The sequence below is a fragment of the Myxocyprinus asiaticus genome, chromosome 21 (genome assembly GCF_019703515.2).
Source record: "Myxocyprinus asiaticus isolate MX2 ecotype Aquarium Trade chromosome 21, UBuf_Myxa_2, whole genome shotgun sequence".
Classification (NCBI taxonomy): Eukaryota; Metazoa; Chordata; class Actinopteri; order Cypriniformes; family Catostomidae; genus Myxocyprinus; species Myxocyprinus asiaticus.
The window spans coordinates 36,401,124-36,424,156 of record NC_059364.1 but is presented as its reverse complement, the minus strand read 5'-3'; the positions used below and the strand labels follow the sequence as shown (position 1 = coordinate 36,424,156).

Genomic DNA, 23,033 nt, shown 5'->3' with positions numbered 1-23,033 from the left:
GCATCTGATGCCTGGCGAAGCCCAACCCTCTCCAGGCCTGACCACAGCCAAATTCCTCCAATTCGGTGGCTCGCCTTGGTCACGAACACGTAGCCGTTGAGCTGTTTTACAGCCCGTCTGCCCTTGCCGTTGATTTCGTCTCGGAAGTTCTTCCGCCCGGTGATGCCATGTTACCATCACACTATTTACCCATAGCTGGAAGACTCGTGGGGGCGGGAGCATCTACTGTCCCGTGCAAGTCTCTATGAGAGACATCACAGAGTGAAAAGACATTCAGAGCAGCCTCGAACACTTCTACTCCAGAATCCCCACTCACAGTTTGATTGACGAAACCACGCTCTTTGATGAGTGGGCTTGCGTGAAAAACATTGTCACTCGTTGCATCACTGAGTGGAACATAAACAAGACGGCCATGTCTGAGAGATGGACAGACATTTTTCGTGAGCTTGAGAGCAAGACCATCAACTTCAGAATCTTAGCCAAGGTTGTGGAGTTTGCTTTATGCCTGCCTGGGACATCTGCATCTGTGGAGTGTGTGTTCTCATTAATGAATGCAGCATGGACACCGGATAAATCTTGACTCAGTGTAACAGTCATGAAGGTAATGCTTTTCATCCATCTTAATTTTGGACTGGACTGCTCTGCATTTTACGATAAACTCTTGAAAGGCAAGCACATAGTGAGAAAAATTACTGCCAGTGAAATGTACAAGGTGACAACAGTTACAGATTTACCCTCTAATTCGCATTGATCTGCGCCTAGCTAAGGATATGTCAATTTCATTTTTGCTGGGAGGGGGCGGTCCTGTTTTCCACAAGCAGGAATCTGGTCACCGTACCCAAAACCTAACTCTAATCCTAACCCTTACTCCTAAACCTGCCTGTACCTCAACCTCAGTAACAGCAAATGTTCTTATACGTTCATTGTTTTATCCTTTACCATTTTACCGTGTGCTTTGGGTTTTTCCGCTTTTCTACTGTTTGAACTGCATGTACTTTACCGCGCACACCTGTTTTCTCTCTTTTTTTCGTACTTTTTCTCTGTTGTCTACATCTCGCGTCTCGACTGCGTGGATTTGTTTTCTCCACTGTGTTTTACATGGATTATTGCATCAATCTCAAAACTCTGCTGATCAGGAACCCCATCGAACCACATCGATCTCAAACCCTAGCCACTCAAGAACAACCACAACAACAACAAAAAATTGCAGTAAGTCATGGAATCCGCTCATGTTATTTCTTCCTGCACTGCATGCCACATGTTTACTATAGCTTCTTCCATCAGCAGTGAGGGATTTACATGTGATAAATGTAAGGAATTAGTCAGGCTGACGTAGAAGGTTACTGAGTTAGAGACACGCATCAGAATGCTAGTGGAGGTCAGTGAGAAAGAGAAGCCGGTAGATACTGTTTCGGATGTGGGTAGTACAGCGAGCAACACACACACTTTGGTTCCGGCTGTAGAGCCCCATGGCAGGGCGTTTGGGTGACGTCTCAGTGGCATACTCGCTCAGCAAAGCAACACTACTCTCCCGTTCCTGTTAGGGTTTCCAGTCGATTCTCCCCACTCACTGATGCACCCACTGAGAATCATTTTGAAAGAGCCTTGGTCATAGGTGATTCTATTGTAAGGAACGTGGAAATAGAGGTTCCAGCCACTATTGTTAAATGCATTTCCAGGGCTCGAGCGTCTGACATAAGATCAAATTTACAAGTGCTGGCTAATGCTAAACGTAGATTTTCTAAAATAGTTTTTCGTGTTGGCACTAATGATGTCTGGCTTCCCAGTCGGAGATCACTAAAGATAATGTTAAAGAGGTGTGTGAACTTGCATAGTCAGACACTGTAATATGCTTTGGCCCCCTCCCTGCTCATCGTGGTGATGAGGTTTATAGTAAATTAGAGTCACTGAATGGCTTGATGTCTGAGTAGTGTCCAGAGAGTTTTTGGGGTAGACTTGACCTGCTAAAGAGAGACGGACTCCATCCCTCCAGGGAAGGTGCCGCTCTCCTCTCATGTAATTTGGCTCATAGTCTTAATAGTGATAGTATTTGACTAACTGGGGCCCAAGTCAGGAAGCAGACAAACTGGTTAATCTGAACCTCTGCTTGCTGCCTTGAGATGTCACACAGGTCACATAAACTACAACACAGAGTCTGTATCACCTAGATATCATATAGAGACTGTGTCTGTTCCCTGAACTACCAAACACAAACCCCTCACTATATAATTTAGAAAAAATCTGATTAAGGTCAAACTTAAAAAAAAAAAAAAAAAATTAGATAAAAATCATATAAAGGTAAGGCTACTAAACATTAGATCTCTTTCAACCAAAGCACTAATTGTAAATGAAATTATTACAGATCATAGTTTAGATGCGTTCTGTTTGACTGAAACCTGGCTTAAACCAGATGAATATATTAGTTAAAATGAATCTACTCCCCCAGATTATTGTTATAAACATGAGCCTTGTCTGAAGGGTCGAGGTGGAGGAGTTGCTACAACATTCAGTGAAGTTTTTGGTGTTACTCAGAGGACAGGATATAAACTTAAGTCTTTTGAACTAATAATGCTTAACGTGACACCATCAGATATAAATAAATAAAACAGATTGCCCTGTCTTTTGCCCTCGCTACAGTATATAGATCATGCAGGCCATACTCAGATTTCCTTGGTGAATTTGCTAATTTTCTATCAGATCTTGTAGTAACTGTAGACAGAGCTTTAATTGTTGGTGACTTCAACATTCAAATAGATAACGAAAATGACACATTGGGATTAGCATTTATTGATATTCTCAACTCTCTTGGAGTCAGACAAAATGTGACAGGACCAACTCATCGCCATAATCATATGCTAGATTTAATTCTGTCATATGGACTTTATGTTGATACTATAGAAATTCTACCACAGAGCGATGACATCTCAGATCATTACCTCATCTCTTGTTTGCTGTGATCAGCTAATGTCACTCAATCTACACCACACTATCGTTCAGGTAAAACTATTCTTTCGACCACTAAAAATAGCTTCACTAATAATCTTCCAAAATTGTCTCACATACTTAGTAAGCCAAAAAGTCTAGAAGAACTTGATGTAATAACAGAAAATATAAATACAGTCTTCTCTAACACTCTTGATAGTGTTGCCTCCCTTCGATTAAAGAAAATTAAAGAAAAAAGCCCTGCACCATGGTGCAATGATCACACTCATGCTCTCAAGAGAGCAGCTCGGAAAATGGAGCGCAAGTGAAAGAATACAAAATTAGAGGTATTTCACGGTGCATGGAAGGATAGTGTCTGTAGCTACAGAAAGGCACTAAAAGCTGCCAGGTCAGCATATTATAGCAAACTCATAGAAAATAACCACAACAATCCTAGGTGTTTATTCAGTACTGTGGCTAAATTGGTTAGGAATAAAGCATCAACTGAACCAGGTATTCAGTCGCAGCACAATAGTAATAACTTCGTGAATTTCTTTACTGATAAAATAGAAATCATCAGAAATAAAACAGGAATTATGCAATCAACTGTCACTGCACCTCATAAAACAGTGTCTCATATATTTCCTCATGAGCAACTTCAATCCTTCGCTGTCATAGGCCATGAAGAGCTAACAAAACTTATCAAAGAGCCAAAGCCACAACATGTGTTAGATCCAATACCAACTAAGCTCTTAAAAAAATCTTCACCTCTGTAATCTCAGAACCTATTCTTAATATTGTTAACTCCTTGCTATCCTTAGGACATGTCCCAAGAAACTTTAAAATGGCAGTTATCAAACTGCTTATTAAGAAGCCACAGCTTGATCCTGGATAATTGGCTAATTATAGACTGCTTTCAAATCTCCCATTTATGTCAAAAATACTGAAAAGTTAAAGTCATTCCAACTATGTTCATTTCTACAGAGAACTGGTATATATGAACAATTTCTGTCAGGATTTAGGCCCCATCACAGTACAGAGACTGCATTTATCAGAGTTACAAATGACTTGCTCTTATCATCTGATCATGGCTGCATTTCTCTTCTAGTGCTTTTAGATCTTAGTGCTGCCTTCGACACAATAGATCATGACATTCTCTTGAATAGGCTGGAGAATTATGTTGGCAATAGTGGACTTACATTAGCATGGTTTAGGTCCTATTTATAAGACCGCTAACACTTTGTATGTGTAAACGAGGAATTATCAAATCAAACAAAAATGGAATGCCACAGGGATCAGTTTTAGGACCTCTGCTTTTCTCCTTATATATGCTTTTCCTTGGGAGATATTACCAGGAATCGTGGAATAAGTTTCCACTGTTATGCTGACGATACCAAACTTTATATTTCTTCTAAACCCGACGAAATTTCACAATTCTCCAAATTAGCAGTGTATTAATTAAATTAAAGATTGGATGGCCAGAAATTTCCTTCTACTCAATTCCGACAAAACAGAGGTAACAATTATTGGACCAAAAACCTCTAAAAATAAGCAGCTAAAATATAATTTTACTCTCGATGGATGTACTGTTATGTCGTCTACTACAGCAAAGAAATTAGGTGTTATATTTGATACCAATCTGTCCTTTGAAAATCAAATTTCCAATGTTTGTAGAACAGTATTCTTCCACCTCAGAAATATTGCTAAGTTACGACACATGCTCTCTGTTGCTGATGCCGAAAAACTAATTCATGCATTCATGACCTCAAGACTAGATTATTGTAATGCATTACTGGGAGGATGTACTGCAAGTTCAAAAATCAACTTCAATTGGTTCAAAATGCAGCTGCCAGAGTGCTGACTAGCACCAAGAAATATGACCATATTAGCCTCATTCTATCGTCGTTACATTGGCTACCTGTTACATTTTTTATTAATTTTAAAATTCTGTTAACTACATACAAAGCTTTGAATGGTCTAGCTCCACAGTACTTAAGTGATATTCCATCACGTTCAGTACGATCACAAAATTCTGGCCTGTTAATAGTTCCTAGAATACCAAAATCCACAAAAGGAAGTAGATCCTTTTCCTATTTGGCTCCTAAACTATGGAATAGTCTCTCTAACACTGTTTGGGATGCAGACACACTCACTCAGTTTAAATCTAGACTTAAGACTCATCTGTTTAGCTAGGCATACACCTAATTTATCCATCAACTCACAGTTAGGCTGCTTCAGAAACATTAATCATAATCTATAACTCTGCAATAAATTGAATGGCATCTACGCTAATATTATTCAATTTGTTTCCCTGTCTCAACCTCGGGATTCATATCCCAGAGCAGCCAGATCCAGCTCCGTTCCTGCTTGGTGTCGGACTCCACTGCTACATGTCGCTGAGTGATAACGACAAACAACACTCGGTGCTAGCCAGACATCACTTCGGTCTTTTACGATGGACTTCATAGGATGAACTGATGTCAACTCCAACTGTAAGACATCGGATACTTCATATGCCACTGCCTGAAACTTGAATATAGGATTGACCCCACCGAACCTCAACGAAATGACCTGCCGGTTGAACTGTGATGCACCTCATTGATCTCTGCCTGTATCACCTTTGTCTATTGATGGACTACACTCTCGAAATGGAATACATAGACTATCAATTAATTGTCAACAAAAGCCTTCATCAGCCAACTAACAAAGGAAAATGCATCTATGTGACCTTCTGCAGTTAATACAGGATGGACTTCAAAGGTATTAGTAATTAATCTTACAGTTCATACAAAATCTTTGTTTAAACACTGGACCTTAACACTTACTTAGTTTACAAATTTTAAACCATGACTTGCACTGCACACAAATAACTAACATTGGCATTATATTCATGCTGTTTAGCCAGAGGGGAACTGGCCCCAACAGTGGTTTCTCCAAAGGTTATTTTTCTCCATTAACCAACATCTTATGGAGTTTTGTGTTCCTTGCCACAGTCGCCTTCGGCTTTCTCACTGAGGTTCTAAATACAATTACTATTTAATCAAATTACACAATGATGACTCTAAGACTTTATAGATATTACAGTTTCATTGTCTGTTAAAGTATGATTTTCTGTAAAGCTGCTTTGAAACGATGTATGTTGTGAAAAGCGCTATACAAATAGAAATGACTTGACTAAATGCAGACACACACAAGAACTCAGCTGCATGCGTTTCTCTCTCTCTCTCCCCTCCATCGCTCTGGACTCCCTTTTTATCCCTCTCTAGCTCTTACTGTAACACAGAACAGATGTTAAGAGATAATTTCCCACAGGTGTCAATCCTTACTGTTCTTCCTCTCCCGGCCTCGCTCTCCACAGACATCGCTCGGCCACGCCCACATCACCAAACTGTTGATGTCTTAAATTTAGTTTTCACTGGTGGCAATGTTAATTTCAGATATCTGTAATCATGTGACTGGTAAGAACACCTTGTGATCACAAACACTTATCCATAAGGTAGTGGTCTTTCACTGTAAAATAAGCAATAACAATTCTGATGTCCTAATTGGTTTTGTGACATAGACATCACAGATAGTGATGTTTATCTGTGACATCCACAATAATGATTCTGATGTCACAAATGTTTTTTTGTGACATCACAAAGACACATCACATATGGCAATGACTTTTACATTTTCAAATAATATTAGTGAAAATGTTAACTTTTGACATCAGAAATTAGGTTTGCACTAGTAAAAATTTTAATTCTTGATAAAAAATAAAATAATAAAAAAAAAATGATTTAATTACTTACAGAAATACCCATTCTTGATACCAAATATGGAATTTCATCTAGTAAAATACAATAATTTATATCTGTAATTGCATTTTTACCAGTAGAATTTCACAATTATCTATCATTCAATCCTTTTTTTATATCTATAATTAATATCTTACAAGCTGAAATTCTAAATACATATTTCAGCTATATACTTCTTACTAGTAAAAACAAAAAAAATGTATATAAATAATTGCATTGTAACTAGTGCAAATGACAATTCCTGATATGAACAACTGAATTAAAACTAGTAAAAATGCTAATATCTGTTGATATCTTGAATTTAGTTTTCACTGGTGGCAATGTTAATTTCAGATATCTGTAATCATGTGACTGGTTAGAACACCTTGTGATCACAAACACTTATCCATAAAATAGTGATCTTTCAGTGTGAAATAAGCAATAACAATTCTGATGTCCTAATTGGTTTTGGTGACATAGATATCACAGATAGTGATGTTTATCTGTGACATCCGCAATAATGATTCTGATGTCACAAATGTTTTTTGTGACATCACAAAGACACATCACATGTGGCAAGCCGGACTTTTACATTTTCAAATAATACTAGTGAAAATGTTAACTTTTGACATCAGTAATAGGTTTGTACTAGTAAAAATGTTAATTCTTGATATAAAAAATGACATCATTACTCACAGAAATACCCATTCTTGATACCAAATATGGAATTTCAACAAGTAAAAAACATAATAATTGATATCTGTAATTGCATTTTTACTAGTAGAATTTCAATTATCTGTCATTCAATCCTTTTTTTTTTAATTAATATAGCTATAATATATACATTTTCAGTAGTTAAAATGCTAATTCTTAATATCAGCAATGGAATTACTACTAGTGAAAATGTTACATTTTGACATCAGTAATTAGAGCACTAGTAAAAATATTAATTCTTCATATAAAAATGATGCCATTACTCAGAAATACCCAATTCTTGATACCAAACATGCAATTTCAGCTAGTAAAAAACTATTAATACTAATTTATATCTGTAATTGCATTTTTACTAGTAGAATTTCACAATTATCTGTCATTCAACCCTTTTATATATCTATAATTAATATCTGACTAGTTGAATTTCCAAATACACATATCAGCGATGTACTTATTACTAGTAAAAACATTACTTTATTCTATCAATAATAACATTGTTACTAGTGTAAATGCCCATTCCTGATATGAATAACTGAATCAAAACTAATACAAATGCTAATATCTGTTCATATCTGGAATTTAGATTTCACTGGTGGCAATGTCAATTTCAGATATCTGTGACTGAAACTGGTAAGAATGCCTTTTAAGATCTCTTTAATTAGTCTTCAATTCAATGATATCTGACATCCATTTCCATGTAATAATAATTTTTTGTGACATCATAAAGTCACATCCCAGACAATAAACGTTTGTGTCTGTGATCTGTGATATCATGAGAACCTCTTCATGATATCATGCATAGAGTGATGATTCATGTTTATGAAATGTCTCCGACTTCACGGGCATGACACAGCCATCTGGAACATCAACACTCACAAACACGTATTTGCTGCCACATCCATCATACTCTCAGAGTAAAGGATCGGAGTGAATATAAACATGCTCCATCATTTCAGCCAAGCTATGCACCAACCTTAAAAATCTTGCGTATGTTGCAATTTAGCACAGATGTTTTAAAATGGACCTTTGGCAACATAATTGCAATCGCAAACACACATCAGCCTCCCCCACCCACTCCCCAAAATCACACACTCAATCACACTCACATGCACATACTCATAGAGGCATATTCATCGTCATGTCTAAATAAGGTCATGTATGGACCGCTGTGTAAGCTGAAGTCTTCACACACATCTGCAGCTCTACTCTGGCATTCAGAACTTTCAACAGCACAAACTACAGTACATATCCATTAACAGCTGCCTGCTGTGTGTTTGTATTTGTTTGTTAACACAGAATCCCTGGTAGAACAATTTACTTAGCCATTACACCGAGAAATAAAAGTACTGTTTATCCTCTTTGGAAATGGAGGGACATTCATTTTTAATTTTTCTCCTCCACAATTTTTTGCAATTAATTCATATATGCAGGCCCCATTCCAACTTTGTTTTATTAATCATTTTAACCTTAGGTGTGCAGCGAATTTTTGCTTTTTATAAATGTTGTTTTTTTTAATTGAAGATTAAAGTTAGAAAAAATATCCTGTTTGCGTGCCCTCGCAATAGTTTGCATCCCCTCGCAATAAGTTTTGTGTTCCATCGCAATACATTTTGTGTTCTCTCGCAGTAAGTTTTGTCTTCCCTCGCAATATGTTTTTTGTTCCCTTGCAATAGTTTGCATTCCCTCACAAAAAGTTTTGCGTTCGATCGCAATAATTTTTGTGTTCCCTTGCAATGCGTTTTGTGTTCCCTTGCAATAAGTTTTGTGTTCCCTCGCAAAAGTTTGCATTCCCTCACAATAAGTTTTGCATTCCCACGCAATAGTTTGCATGCCCTTGCAATACTTTGCGTTCCCTCACAATCAATTTTGCGTTCCTTCGGCCCTCACAATAGTTTGTGTTCCCTCAGAATAAGTTTTGCATTCCCTCGTAATAGTTTGTGTTTAATTGCATTAAGTTTTGCATTCCCTCCCAATAGTTTGCATTCCCTCGCAATCAATTTTGCATTCCCTCAACCCTCGCAATAGTTTGCGTTCCCTCGCAATACATCTTGCATTCCCTCGGCCCTCGCAATAGTTTGCGTTCCCTCAGAATACGTTTTGTATTCCCTCCAATAGTTTGCATTGCCTCCCAATAAGTTTTGCATTCCTTCGCAATAGTTTGCGTTCCCTAGCAATATGTTTTGCGTTCCCTCGCAATACATTTTGGGTCCCCTTCCTATAGTTTGCATTGCCTTGCAATAAATTTTGCATTCCCTCGCAATACGTTTTGCATTCCCACCCAAAAGTTTGCATTACCTCGCAATAAGTTTTCATTCCCACCCAATAGTTTGTATTGCCTCGCAATAACTTTTGTGCTCCCTCGTAATACGTTTTGCATTCCCTCCCAATAGTTTGCATTGTTTTACAATAAGTTTTGCATTACCTCGCAACAGTTTGCATTCCCTAGCAATACGTTTTGTGTTCCCTCGCAATAAGTTTTGCGTTCCCACCCAATAGTTTGCATTGCCTCGCAATATGTTTTCCATTATCTCGCAATAGTTTGCGTTCCCTAGCAATACGTTTTGAATTCCCTCGCAATAGTTTACGTTTCCTCAGAATAAGTTTTGTGTTCCTTCCCAAAAGTTTGCGTTCCTTCGCAATAAGTTTTGCATTCCCTCGCAATAATTTTTGCATGCCCTCACAATAAGTTTTGCATGCCCTCGCAATAAATTTTGCGTTCCCTCGACCCTCACAATATTTTGCATTCCCTCGGAATAAGTTTTGCGTTTCCTTGCAATTGTTTGCATTCTCTCACAATAAGTTTTGCGCTCCTTCCCAACAGTTTGCATTCCATCGCAATAAGATCTGCACTCCCTCCAACAGTTTGCGTTCCTTCACAAAAAGATTTGCGTGCCCTCGCAATAAATTTACCATGGTTTTACTAGAGTTATCATAGTTTAACTATGATATTCATAGTAAAAGCATAGTGATCATATAGTAAAATGAAAACTATTGTAATAAAAATAATAATGTTGTGGTTATTATGGTTTTATTATACAAGTACCATATTTTAACTAAGGTTTTGCTATAGTAATATTGTAGACTGTAGTACCCATAGTTTTTGCAGAAATAATTTTTCTATAGTAATAGTGTTGTAAACATGACTGTTGTAGGCTAACCTACAACTATGTTTTGTTTTTGTATTTTGTTTTTTGCCAGAAACCATGGTTTAAATACAGTAAAAAAAAACAGTTTTACTATAGATTAACCATGGCAATTCTTGTGGTTACTATGGTTTTACTACAAATACCATAAAATATGGTTACTATAGTAAAGCCATTTACTTTTTTTGCGAAGGAACGCAAAACTTATTGCGAGGGCAGGCAAAACTATTTCAGAAAAGAAAAAAAAATCCAGTCCTGTCCTCTAAGGGGCTCCGTATTATTGTATATTTGCATTCTAAATTGCAATTGGTCTTCTTTCTTGCATTAATTGGCATACCAAAACGTGATCAGTCTATTTTTTTCTTTAATTAAATTGCCGCCTTTAAACCGCAAAGATGTTTTGTGTTACACAGAACTTCAATTTTTTACTTTGCTACTTTATGATTACTTAATTACTTTTAGCTAAGGTTCACACATTATAAATAAAAGTGGATGTAAAAAAAGGAAATGCTTGTTACATAAGAATAGTGGACTTCTTTCAGAGCAGATAAACTGGGCCCTTACTATTTTAAACTATCAGTCTTACATCATGGCCATTCTCTTAATAAATGGAAAGCTCTGCTTGTACTCTCCCATTCCTGTCCCATTTTAGACAGGAAATGAACCCATGCCAGAGGAATGCTGGGAATGGGAACAAGAGGGCACAAACACCTAATATAAGATCCCTGGGAAACGCATTTCACACAGAGCAGCATACAAATAATGAAAAAATAACATTACAAATAATGTCAGGCCTTTACAGTGCTTCAAGGACTTCCCAAAAATATTACATGAAATCAAAATTGACCTATAGAAAAACAAACAGCATTTTATGTTGACTTGAAGAGGCACTGGTGATTGCATTTCATTGTGATACGGTTTAAAAATCTCAGCAATTTTATCTCTTAATAAGCTGTAATTAATTTATTAATTTCACTTATAACATACCTGCTTGCAGCCATATGCGTTCCAGGGTGGTCCAAATGTAGGCGGGGCCCTGTCTGTGGGTGGAGCTAAGGGCAGATACCTCAGACATGGCCTGCTCCAGACGTGACACAGCTAAAGACGGAGCGCTCTGAGACCCTGACACAAGATTACACACATCTCGGTTACTTGAACACATACAATCACACACACACTCATTCACACACTGATACACACCAGTCTCTGTCTCTTGGAAGTCTGGGAGTGTGAGATGGAGGCCGCTTCCTTTCCTGCTAAGAGGGCCTGGATCAGGTGGTATACTGCTATTGTCATCCTCTTCACTAGAACAGACACCAAAAGCATTAAAATACATCATCTATCACACACAAGCATACACACCCATGAGACACTCATAAAAACACAACTCAAGTCTTAGTTCCATTTAAAAGAAAACAGAACCATACAGTGTTTCCTGCTAGTGGTGTCCAATTTGCTAATTAATTGCATTTTGAGTTGAAGCATCTTCAGTGTAGTCTCTCGTCATTTACTCACTCTCATGCCATCCCAGATCTTCTGACCAAAAAAGTATTTTCTGTTTAGTATTTTTGTGTAGTATGTACAGTATTTTGTATATAGGAAGTAAATAAAGTAAAAGTAACATGAAGGAAACAGAATCGTTAAGTGAAATTGTTAAACACTTTAACGATTAACCATCTATGTAGAGCACTTTACCTGAGTCGAGTGAAGTCATAGCGACTCTGCCACAAGTGCAGCAATCCTTCACATGCCTGTAAAGCTACTGCCGGGCCGAACAAAGCTTCGTCCAGCTTCACTTTGGTAAAAAGAAGACTAAACAAAAACACAAAGACACCAACAATTAATAGACTACAGTGCAACACACCAAAAAAAAAAAAAAAAATGCGCATGAACCTAAAAGTACTTCTACCATGTACTTTTGTTGTGAAATTGTCCAATTTGGGAAAATCATGTTCCATATCTGTCACTCACTCGATGTTGTGTTGATGTAGTGACACTAGGGGTCACTCTTGGGTGCCCGAGACACCTCTGGTCTTTGATAAAAGGCCAATGAAAATTGGCGAGTGGTATTTGCATGCCACTCCCCGGACATACGGGTATAAAAGGAGCTGGCATGCAACCACTCATTCAGATTTTCTCTTCGGAGCCAAACGGTCATGCTCATTGAGCTGAATTCCACTGTTCATTCACCTCTGCTGGATCTGCTGGCACATTTCAGTGGCTTCTCCCTCCTCTGCACTGGTGCACTGCAGAGAACGCCCCTGGGCGCTTCGGCAGAAAACAAGAGAGTATATTTTCTGAAAGAGCTTTTTCCTCTAAAAGAGTATATTTCTCTAAAAGAGCGGCACACACGGAACGTCTTTTTAAAGACAAGTCTTTTTAAAGATGCCTTTCCGATTGTGTGTTATTCCTGGTTGTGGTCGTTATCTCTCAACTTCGTATGGTCATGATCGCTGTCTTTCCCTGCTTTTGTGCGTTTGTGGATGGTTCATGTTCTCATTGCGAGAACATGACCGTGGCAACGTTGCAGTCGCGGCTTGCTTTCGGCTTGCTTTCGGCTTGCTTTCGTAAGAAAGCCGTGACTGCAACGTTGCCACGGCATGGCTTGCTTTCGACAGCTGGCTCCCCGCCTCTGTCCTTCTACCTATGGGTATGAGGCCAGCTCGGCTAGTACTGGGGGCGATTTGGGGACCCCAGTGGGATCGCCTCCGCCGGGTATCCCCCCGAGGACCTCCCATTCCCCAGCACGCTTGTCTGCCCCGGTCGGGCTTCCGAATGAGTTCACCGGCTAGTCTGGCTTCTTGTTCAGAGCCCGCGAAGATGATGAGCTCTCGAGCACAGCATCGGAAAACGGGCTTGTCCAGTCGGACGCAGAAGCCTCAGCTGGGCTTCCCCCCTCGGAGACGATTGCCCAGTCACAGGCTGATGCCTAAATGACGGACATGCTTTCCCGGGTGACCGCGAGCGTCAGGTTAGAGTGGAACCCTCCGCTCTCCCCTGAACCCTCGCGGCTTGATGATTGGTTCCTGGGCTCGCGGCGCCGCTCAAAGCAGCCACGCCCTGCTCCAGTGCCATTCTTCCCGGAAGTGAATGAGGAGCTGACGAAATCGTGGGAGGCACCTTTTACTGCCCGGCCCCGATTCCACAGTTCCCCCGCTCTCACTACCCTTGATGGTGGGGCGGCCATGGGCTATACGGCGATTCCCCCGGTGGATAAGGCGCTCGTGGTGCACCTATGCCCGCAGAGCGCCGCCACCTGGCGCGGATGCCCTTAGCTCCCATCCAAGCCCTGTAGGTTCACGTCGTCCCTGACAGCTAAAGCCTACAGCGCTGCTGGACAAGCCGCCTCTGCCCTGCACGCCATGGCTCTCCTGCAGGTCCACCAAGCTAAGGTATTGAAAGAACTGCACGAGGATAGTTCCGCCAAAGATTTGATGCAGGAACTGCGCTCGGCGACCGACCTCGCTCTCCGAGCGACGAAGGTCATGGAGCGGTCTCTCAGGCGGACGATGGCCACATTAGTGGTCCAGGAGTGCCACCTTTGGCTCAACCTGGTTGAGATGGGTGAGGCCGACAAGACACGGTTTCATGCTGCCGCCATTTCCCAGGCTGGCCTATTCAGCGACACCGTCGAGGACTTTGCCCAGCATTTCTCGGCGGTGAAGCAGCAGACGGAGGCGAGCCAACACATCCTGCCCTGGCGCGGCTCAAGATCCCGCACCCCGTCTGCTTGTCGCCAAGGGCGTCCCCCTGCGGTGACTGCACAGGCTCCGCCGCAGCCCGCCCCTTCGGCCTGGCCCTGGCGTGGAGCCCACTGCAGGAAGCAGACGCCACCTGTCTCACAGTCGGCGCCTAAGAACCCACGGAGGTCGTCAAAGCGCCCCTGAGAGGGCAACCCAAGGACGAAGGAACCCACTCACCTGGAGCTGGTAAGAAGACCACTCCATCCCCCGGTGGAGGGCCAGGTGGAAAATCTTTTGTTGCCTTTTTGTTTGATTTTGCCACATGCCCAAGTGGCTGAGGTACCCAACAGCTCAGCAAAAGAGCAGTTTCCTTCCTCCCTGGGTCACATACCCGGTGTGCACAGTCGTCACCACGACTACCATCCACTGGTTTTTTCTTGCAGGATTGGCACTCCAGCGGTGGTCTTTCTGCCCCTGAGCACCCAGCTATGGCACACAGCCACCCTCCATGGGTTACAAGGACAGGCCTCTTCCTCCCCCGTCCCAGGCTGTTCCAGGGGTGGTCACAAGGAGCCAAGTAAGTGCTTCGATGTCCCTAGACTCAGCACGGCCACGACGTGGTGTGGCACCTCGAGCTCCGCCCCGCCGCGAGGCCCCACCTGCCAGTACATCTGACGACGTTGTCCCCTTGGTCCCCCTTGCACGGAACTTGGACGCGTGGCTTGCACTTTCCAATCCGTCACGATGGCTGATCCGGACCGTCCGACTCGGCTACGCGATTCAGTTCACCAGGTGCCCGCCAAGGTTCAGCAGTATTCACTTCACCTTGGTCAAGAACGAAAATGCTGCTACCTTGCGCGTGGAGATCGCTACCCTCCTACGGAAGGGCGTGACAGAAACTGTCCCTCCAGCCGAGATGAAGAAGGGGTTTTACATACCAAAAAAAGGCGATGGGTTGCGATCCTTCCTCGACACAGACCCTTCCTGCGGTTTGCATTCGAGGGTCAGGTGTATCAGTACAAAGTCCTCCCTTTCGGCCTGTCCCTGTCTCCTTGCGTCTTCACGAAGGTCGCAGAGGCTGCCCTTGCCCTGTTAAGGGAAGTGGGCATTCACATTCTCAACTATCTCGACGAATGGCTAATCCTAGCTCACTCTCGAGACATGTTGTGTGCACACAGGGACTTGGTGCTCTCACACCTCAGCCGACTAGGGCTTCGGGTCAACTGGGAAAAGAGCAAGCTCCTCCCGGTTCAGAGCATCTCTTTTCTCGGTTTGGAGATGGACTCAGTCTCTTTGACGGCGCGCCTTACGAACGCGCACGCCCAGTCGGTGCTGGCCTGCCTGAAGGCGTTAAAACAGAAAACAGCAGTTCGACACCTTTTTCAGAGGCTCCTGGGGCATATGGCATCCTCGGCAGTAGCCACCCCGTTCGGGTTGATGCATATGAGACCGCTTCAGCACTGGCTCCAGACTCGAGTCCCGAGATGAGCATGGCGCCACGGGACACATCGCGTGGTCATCACGCCGCTCTTACCGTGGGCAGGTGTTCCTCTAGAACTGGTCTCCAGGTGCGTCGTGGTCACGACAGACGCCTTCAAAACGGGCTGGGGCGCTGTTTGCAATGGGCACGCAGCCGCCAGATCATCAGGTTCCTAAGAGGCACCAGGAGGCTGAATCCCTCCAGACCGCGCCTCGTTCCCTCAAGGGACCTCTCTGTAGTTCTTCAGGGTCTACAGAGAGCCCCCTTTGAGTCTTTGCAGTCAGTCGAGCTTAAGGCACTCTCCTTGAAGACTGCCCTCCTGATTGCGCTCATTTCCATCAAGAGGGTAGGAGACCTGCAAGCGTTCTCTGTCAGCAAAACGTGCCTGGAGTTCGGTCCGGGTTACTCTCACGTGATCCTGAGACCCCGACCGGGCTATGTGCCCAAGGTTCCCACCACCCCTTTTAGGGACCAGGTGGTGAACCTGCAAGCGCTGCTCCAGGAGGAGGCAGACCCAGCCCTGTTGTTGCTGTGTCCGGTGCACGCTTTACGCATCTATTTGGATCGCACGCAGAGCTTTAGGATCTCTGAGCAGCTCTTTGTCTGCTTTTGTGCACAGGGGAAAGGAAGCGCTGTCGCCCACTGGCTCATTGCCGCCATAACTATGGCATATCTCGCCCAGGACATGCCGCCCCCGGTAGGGCTACGAGCCCATTCTACCAGGGGTGTAGCGGCTTCCTGGGCCCTGGCCAGGGGTGCCTCTCTAACAGACATTTGCAGAGCAGCAGGCTGGGCAACACCTTTGCAAGGTTCTACAACCTCTGGGTGGAACCGGTTTCGTCCCAGGTAGTGGCACGCAATACAAGCGGATAAGCCCGGGATAGCCGGCCGGGTGTATCGCTTGCACATAGCGCCTTCCACCTCCTTTTGAGCTGAAGACGTGCGCCATTAATTCCCAGTAGTGTTCACAAGCTTTGTTCCCTGGTTGACTTCCTCCGAGCCCTGTGGCAGTCGAGTTTTCAGAGAGACTCGCTGCCGGCCCAGTACACGTGCTAACTAAGAGTCATGTTCTGGGGTAGGTGCTCCGCATGTGGCAGTTCCCTGTAAGGCTAACCCCATGTGATGTATATCTTCCGCTAATTCGTTTCCCTGTTGGCAAACTGCGTCTTCCTTGGGCAGAGCCCCTCCATGTTCGTAGTAACTCCTCCCCCGTTGGGTAGGATCTACCTTGAAGACTCTCCACATGGTTGGAAAGACCATGTGACGTATTCTTCCACTTAAATATCCCCCCTCTCTATGGGCGAGGTGTGGTCTCCGCGGTGTCTTCCCCTTGGGAGGGACACCCCCAGCCTAGACCTGGCGGCCCAGTCGGATAATCCCCCTTCTTTTTTAGAGAGTGGAAAAAAGAGAAGGGAAAAAGAGGCCACGACTGGGTTAACCCTGTCTCTATCTCTTGGGTAGTCGACTTGTCCCCAAAGGGCCGTTCGACACTCATAACTATGTTGGGGGAAGTTACGTGTCGACCTGGTGTGCTGGCTATGAGGCACACAGTTGTCTGCCCACCACACACCGCCAGTTCACGTAACACAGTTCAGCCAATTGTGGTGTTTCGTATAGGGGCCCCTAGTGTCACTACATCGACACAACGTCGAGTGAGTGACAGATAGGGAACGTCATGGTTACTTGTGTAACCTCCATTCCCTGATGGAGGAAACGAGACGTTGTGTCCCTCCTGCCACAACGCTGAACTACCCGCTGAAATGGCCGGACCTTATATCGGCTCCTCAGCATAAATCCTGAATGAGTGGTTGCATGCCAGCTCCTTTTATACCCGTATGTCCGGGGGAGTGGCATGCAAATACCACTCACCAATTTTCATTGGCCTTTTATCAAAGACCAGAGGTGTCTCGGGCTCCCAAGAGTGACCCCTAGTGTCACTACATCGACACAACATCTCGTTCCCTCCGTCAGGGAACGGAGGTTACACAAGTAACCATGACGATTCCCACCCTTTTTGAAAAAGTAACTGACATGACTTTTCCAGTCAATTATGATTACTAGATAAGGATTTGTAAAAATTATTTTAGAGACTGCATTCACAATTAGTAATTTATTTTCCCCAACAGTTGTCGTTCACCCCTGTGAAAATCTAGTCATCCTTGTCGATTAATTAGCAATGCAAATTTGTGTATTTTCAGTAAATATTGAGAAAAAATATTTATTTTGTGCTTTTTTACAGTATATACATTAAATTGGCATTATATCTGCCATTAGGAACCCTACTCTCTTGAAACACCCGAAACGGTCGACATCTAGTATGCAACCATACAGTAGCTCTCCTTCAGGCCCGGTTACCTGTCTGGCTTCATACGGAAGCAGTTCTGCAGCTGTCTGGAGATTTTCTTCCCCTGAAGTGTCTCTCTATAAAGGTTTACTGAGTGGGTGGACAACTGTGAGTGCTGGAGGGAGGGGGGTTGAAGGTGTGTGTGGGGGTGTGTGCTCTTCCGAATGTGTGTGTGTAAAGAGGGGCAACAGAGCAGATAAAGCAGAGATACAGAAGTGAGACACTCTGACTGACAGAGGCTCCTCAGAGGGGCCTGATGCTGTGTACGCAGTAGCTCTGAAACAGCAGTAGTGCAGTGACGAGTATACAGGTAAATGTGTATTCACGATGTCAGGTGTCAAGCTAAATAAATCCTTGACTTAAAGTTAACATGAAGCGCAAACAATTTTACTTCCATAATTTTGGGATTTTTTGAGACGAATGAGAAAAATGTAGGACGTGACTTGATATTATCCATTGCAAATAGATTGAATCTTGAAGCTGGGACCTTAACACACTCTTGTGTGTTACTTTGACACATAATCTTGATCCTAACTATTTTCTCTCCACTTGTTCATCTCACTCTCTTTCTTTGTCGTTCTATGCAATGCTAGAGTGCAATACTGACCCCACATTGTGATGCACCAACTCATTGTGAGTGGAATCAGGAACTAACAACCAATTTACCAGCACATATGCAGCATTAATCAGTGGACAGGTTCAGGGTATATAAACAGATTCCTCAATCAGCATCAGAATGAGGAAATAGACCATGATTATAGAAGGATATATTTAAAAGGATAGTTTACCCAAAAATCTATTTTTTTTTTCATAATTTACTCACCCTCATGCCATCCAAGATGTGTATGACTTTCTTTCTTCTGAACACAAACAAACATTTTTAGAATAATATTTCAGCTCTGTAGGTCCATACAATGCAAATGAATGGTGGCCAGAATTTTGAAGGTCTAAAAAGCACATAAAGGCAGCATGAAAGTAATCCATACAACTCCAGTGGTTTAACCCATGACTTCAGAAGCGATATTATAGGTGTTGGTGAGAAACAGCTAAATATTTTAACCTTTTTTACCATAAATTTTCCTCCGTGCCCAGCAGGTGGCGATATGCACAAAGAATACAAATCGCCAAAAACAAAAGAAGAAGAATGGAAAAGTGAAAGTGGAGATTTATAGTAAAAAGGGACTTAAATATTGATCTGTTTCTCACCCACACCTATCATACCACTTCAGAAGACACGGATTTAAACGCTTGAGTCTTATATATTACTTTTATGCTGCCTTTATGTGCTATTTGGAGCTTCAAAGTTTTGGTCACCATTCACTTGCATTGTATGGACCTACAGAGCTGAGATATTCTTCTAAAAATCTTTGTGTTTAGCAGAAGAAAGAAAGTCATACATATAAGGGATGGCATGAGGATGAGTAAATGACAAGATCATTTCCTAAGGTTAGGGGTTTCTTCGAATAGGGAAGAGGACACAAAACCCACAAGTCCCCATATGGCTCTTTCAAAAACAGCTAAACACACACACACACACACACACACACACACACACACATACTTGAAGTTGTCTGGGTACTGGCAGAGGGCGAGTTTAAGTGTATCCAGGGCATGTTGGTAGTGTTTCTGGGCACTGAGCAGAAGAGCCAGCAGGTGTAGAGAGTGCAGGTCATCTCCTCGTACTGTCAGAGCCGACTGCAAGGGCTCCATCGCTTCTGACACCTATACCACACACACAAAGAATGATGTAAATAACATGGACTGAAAAAACAGGCAACATATGAACATCTATTTACCATACAATAAAAGTGATTGGTGAATGCAACTAAAAATCTGTCTAACATCTCCTTTTGCTTTCTATGGAGGAAATTAAGTCATAACTTATGTTTGGAACAATATGATGGTGAATAAATGGTGATAGAATTTTCATTTTTGAGTGAACTTTCCCTTTAATAAGGAAAGAGATTAATGTGAATTTCTTTTCATGGAAGACATAAAGAGCACAAATCTGATATCCTGACTAGTTTCTTCTTCTAGTTAGTGTTAAGCTGCTGACCTGTCGCACGAGGGCAAGCTGCAGAGAGAGGTAAAAGGAGATCTGAGGGTCCTGAGGGTCTAAAGAGCGTGCCCTGTGGTCAGACAACAACACATTCAGTTCAGTTTACAACTCTGTGAAGTATTTGTACTTTTCTGTAAATCTGTCAAACACCCCACAATTTACCGTTTGTTAAAATCCACCCCTTAGATACTTTAGCTTTACAGAATGTACCATAGGAATTAATTGGAAATTGCTTTGAACAGCATGATTTTCAGTAAAATGTGCTCTTAATGTAGTAAAAAAATCAATTTACTTTATTCTTACATGGGCTGGAATCAAGCATGACATTACAAAGCATTTTGTTTATCTGCAGTTTTACTTTAGAGAAATGGTTAAATTATACAGTAACATGAAAAAAATGGCAAATGCTTTTCATAGTTATATAAAAGAGAAAAGCCTAATTTGATAGAAATTACAACTGATTACATTAGTGTAAGTGAACAGAACTGTTCCTAACGTTTCCACAACACACTCGCTATTGTGTAGTTACAATACCAATCCATAAATTAATTAACGTTAAATCAATGTAACAATAATTTACTGGAGTGTCTACAGTATTTGCACTAGGTGTAAATAGCACCTACCACAGAGTGGAAACAGAAATTAAAGACAAACTGTGCCCCTAGTGTGCCTGCAGTCGTGTATGGTGTTACGATGGTGTGAATGTGTTTTTTTCATGCGGACGACCCGGGTTTGATTCCGCCTTTTGTCTCACTTTTTCCCATGCCGTTTCCTGTCTCCACTGTTAATATTTATTTTAAAACTACTTATAATAATAAATAAAAATGAATATAAAGGTTGATTTTTTCGCAGTAATTTAGTCACTGTGAAGGTCGGGATTTGAGAGAAAGGTTTGATCCGGATAAAATTGACCATAGTTTTAATGCAGTTAACCATGGTATTACTACAGTAATATTGTCAGGCAGTTAGACAAGGACCCAAGTTGCAGAGGTGAAGTGATGAGTTTATTGATGAAAATACACAAAACAGGTGACAGAGTCAAATATCCATAAACAAACTGTTGAACAGAACAGACAAGAACTGAAGATGAGATCTGGAGATGATTGATGAGGGACACCCCGGCAGCGAACAATTGCGAGAGGTAAGTAAACACACAGGAAACAGTCCAGTAATAATCCACAGTAGTAAATCCAGATGGTGAAATAAACACAGGAAATGTCCAGACTGGGTAAACAGAGGGAAACCGAGACAAGACAAGCAGGACTAGACACACTAGCAACACGAACAATCTGACAATGAACATGAGAAATGAGAGGGAATATATAAGCGGGGATAATGAGACACACGTGAAGACAATCATCTGTGAGCAATCACCCATGTGGCAGAGCAAACACACGAGGGAAACAAAACAACAACATGTAAACACACAGGAATGCCAATTGATCTCACCCGTCCCGTAACAAATATGGCGTTAATATAGTAACTACGTTTAATATTGTGGTTACTATGATTTCACTACAAAATTCCATAATGATACTATGATTACTGTAGTAAAACCATGGTTAATTTTTGTAAGTGAAGCTTAGGGTTAGGTTTAGGGGTAGGTGTTGGTTTAGGGTGTGTGTGGGACTCAATAGATTAGAAATAAAGAAACACAATAAACATGCTGCAGTGATTTCCCTATACTGCCTATTTAATTAGGGGTGCAAGTAGCATCTAACACTATTTGCACTTAGTGCAAAGAAGATGCTTTTTGTTGCTATTTACACTTAGTGCAAATAGCCTCTGTCTTAATTTACTTTTGTCCTTACTGATTGTTAGTCATGTTCACTTGGAAATGAGGGATGGCACATAGCTTAATCCACAGCATGCACTTCAAGATTTATTTAAACATTTAAAAAAAGACACCACTCCTCCCTAATCCTACAATGACTGACAAGTAATAATGTAAGGTTACATATTGTGGTGGGGTGAGCAAGAGACCGACACAGTGGGTGTGGCGTCAAGCCTCGGAGAGGCATTTATTGGAAATAATAATAAAAGTAACATGTCCATAAAGGGGGATAATAAAGTGTCCAGTGGGAAATAGTGTTCATAACAAAGGGGGAATCTGGCATCCTCGCGGTGAGCTGGGGCTCCGTGAAGTGCGGGGTAGTGTCAATGGAATGACCCAGGCGTGAGCTGGGTCCGTCGGCCGCACACGCTCCCCTCTAGGGTCCACGGCGCGAGGGGAGGCGGCATCCTTAGCGGCCTGTATTCCCAGGCCCGCGGCAGGTGAGAGGGGAAGGCGGCCCGGCCTATAGCCCGTCGGCCACGACGTGTGCAGTTCGGCGACTCATCTAATCGGCTTGGGGGGTCCGAGGAGCGGGTCCAGCGGCGCATCAACTCGTCCGAACCCTCCCAGCTCTGGTCCTGGGCATGCGAGGATGCTAGTTTGTGCACACATGGAGATTTGAAGCCGGCTCCCCAAGAAGAGGTGCACTCTGCATTTAAAAGACAGCGGTGATGAAGCATTATTCACATCAGGTGTGCTTCATTCACCGCTGTCAGAACGAGGCTTATTAATTATGCACCTCTTCTCGCTCTCCTGCCCAACTCCTGTCGTGAGCCTGGCTGAAGGGCGGCCCTAAGAGGCGGGGTGACGATGACGAGCCGGAGGGGCAGATCATTCCGCCACATCATGTAACCCTGGTTCTCTGATAAAAGGAGTGAGGTATCACACTATGGGTAAACGCCTCATGCATCATGGAAGCAATTTTTTATTGCACCACATCTGTCTAATGATATAAGCCACTGTCACCTGCCTTTACGTACTTCTCAGCATATCTCTTCCCCTTGCTGCTGCAAGGAGGGAAGTGTGGTGAGATACCTCACTACTGTTATCAGAGGACCGGGTTACATATGTAACC

General features: G+C 42.5%; 1 protein-coding gene across 1 annotated transcript in view; it reads right to left on the bottom strand.

The window, feature by feature from the left end:
- The window catches only part of LOC127412168 (tetratricopeptide repeat protein 7A-like), a 72,497-nt gene that overhangs the window by 15,104 nt on the left and 34,360 nt on the right, over positions 1-23,033 (bottom strand). Inside the window, exons 15-19 of the mRNA XM_051648319.1 lie at positions 20,122-20,194; positions 19,627-19,787; positions 12,254-12,370; positions 11,759-11,862; positions 11,546-11,680 (exon numbers count right to left, since the gene is read on the bottom strand). Coding sequence (XP_051504279.1) covers positions 11,546-11,680; positions 11,759-11,862; positions 12,254-12,370; positions 19,627-19,787; positions 20,122-20,194 — 590 coding nt within the window. The remainder of the gene's footprint in view (positions 1-11,545; positions 11,681-11,758; positions 11,863-12,253; positions 12,371-19,626; positions 19,788-20,121; positions 20,195-23,033) is intronic.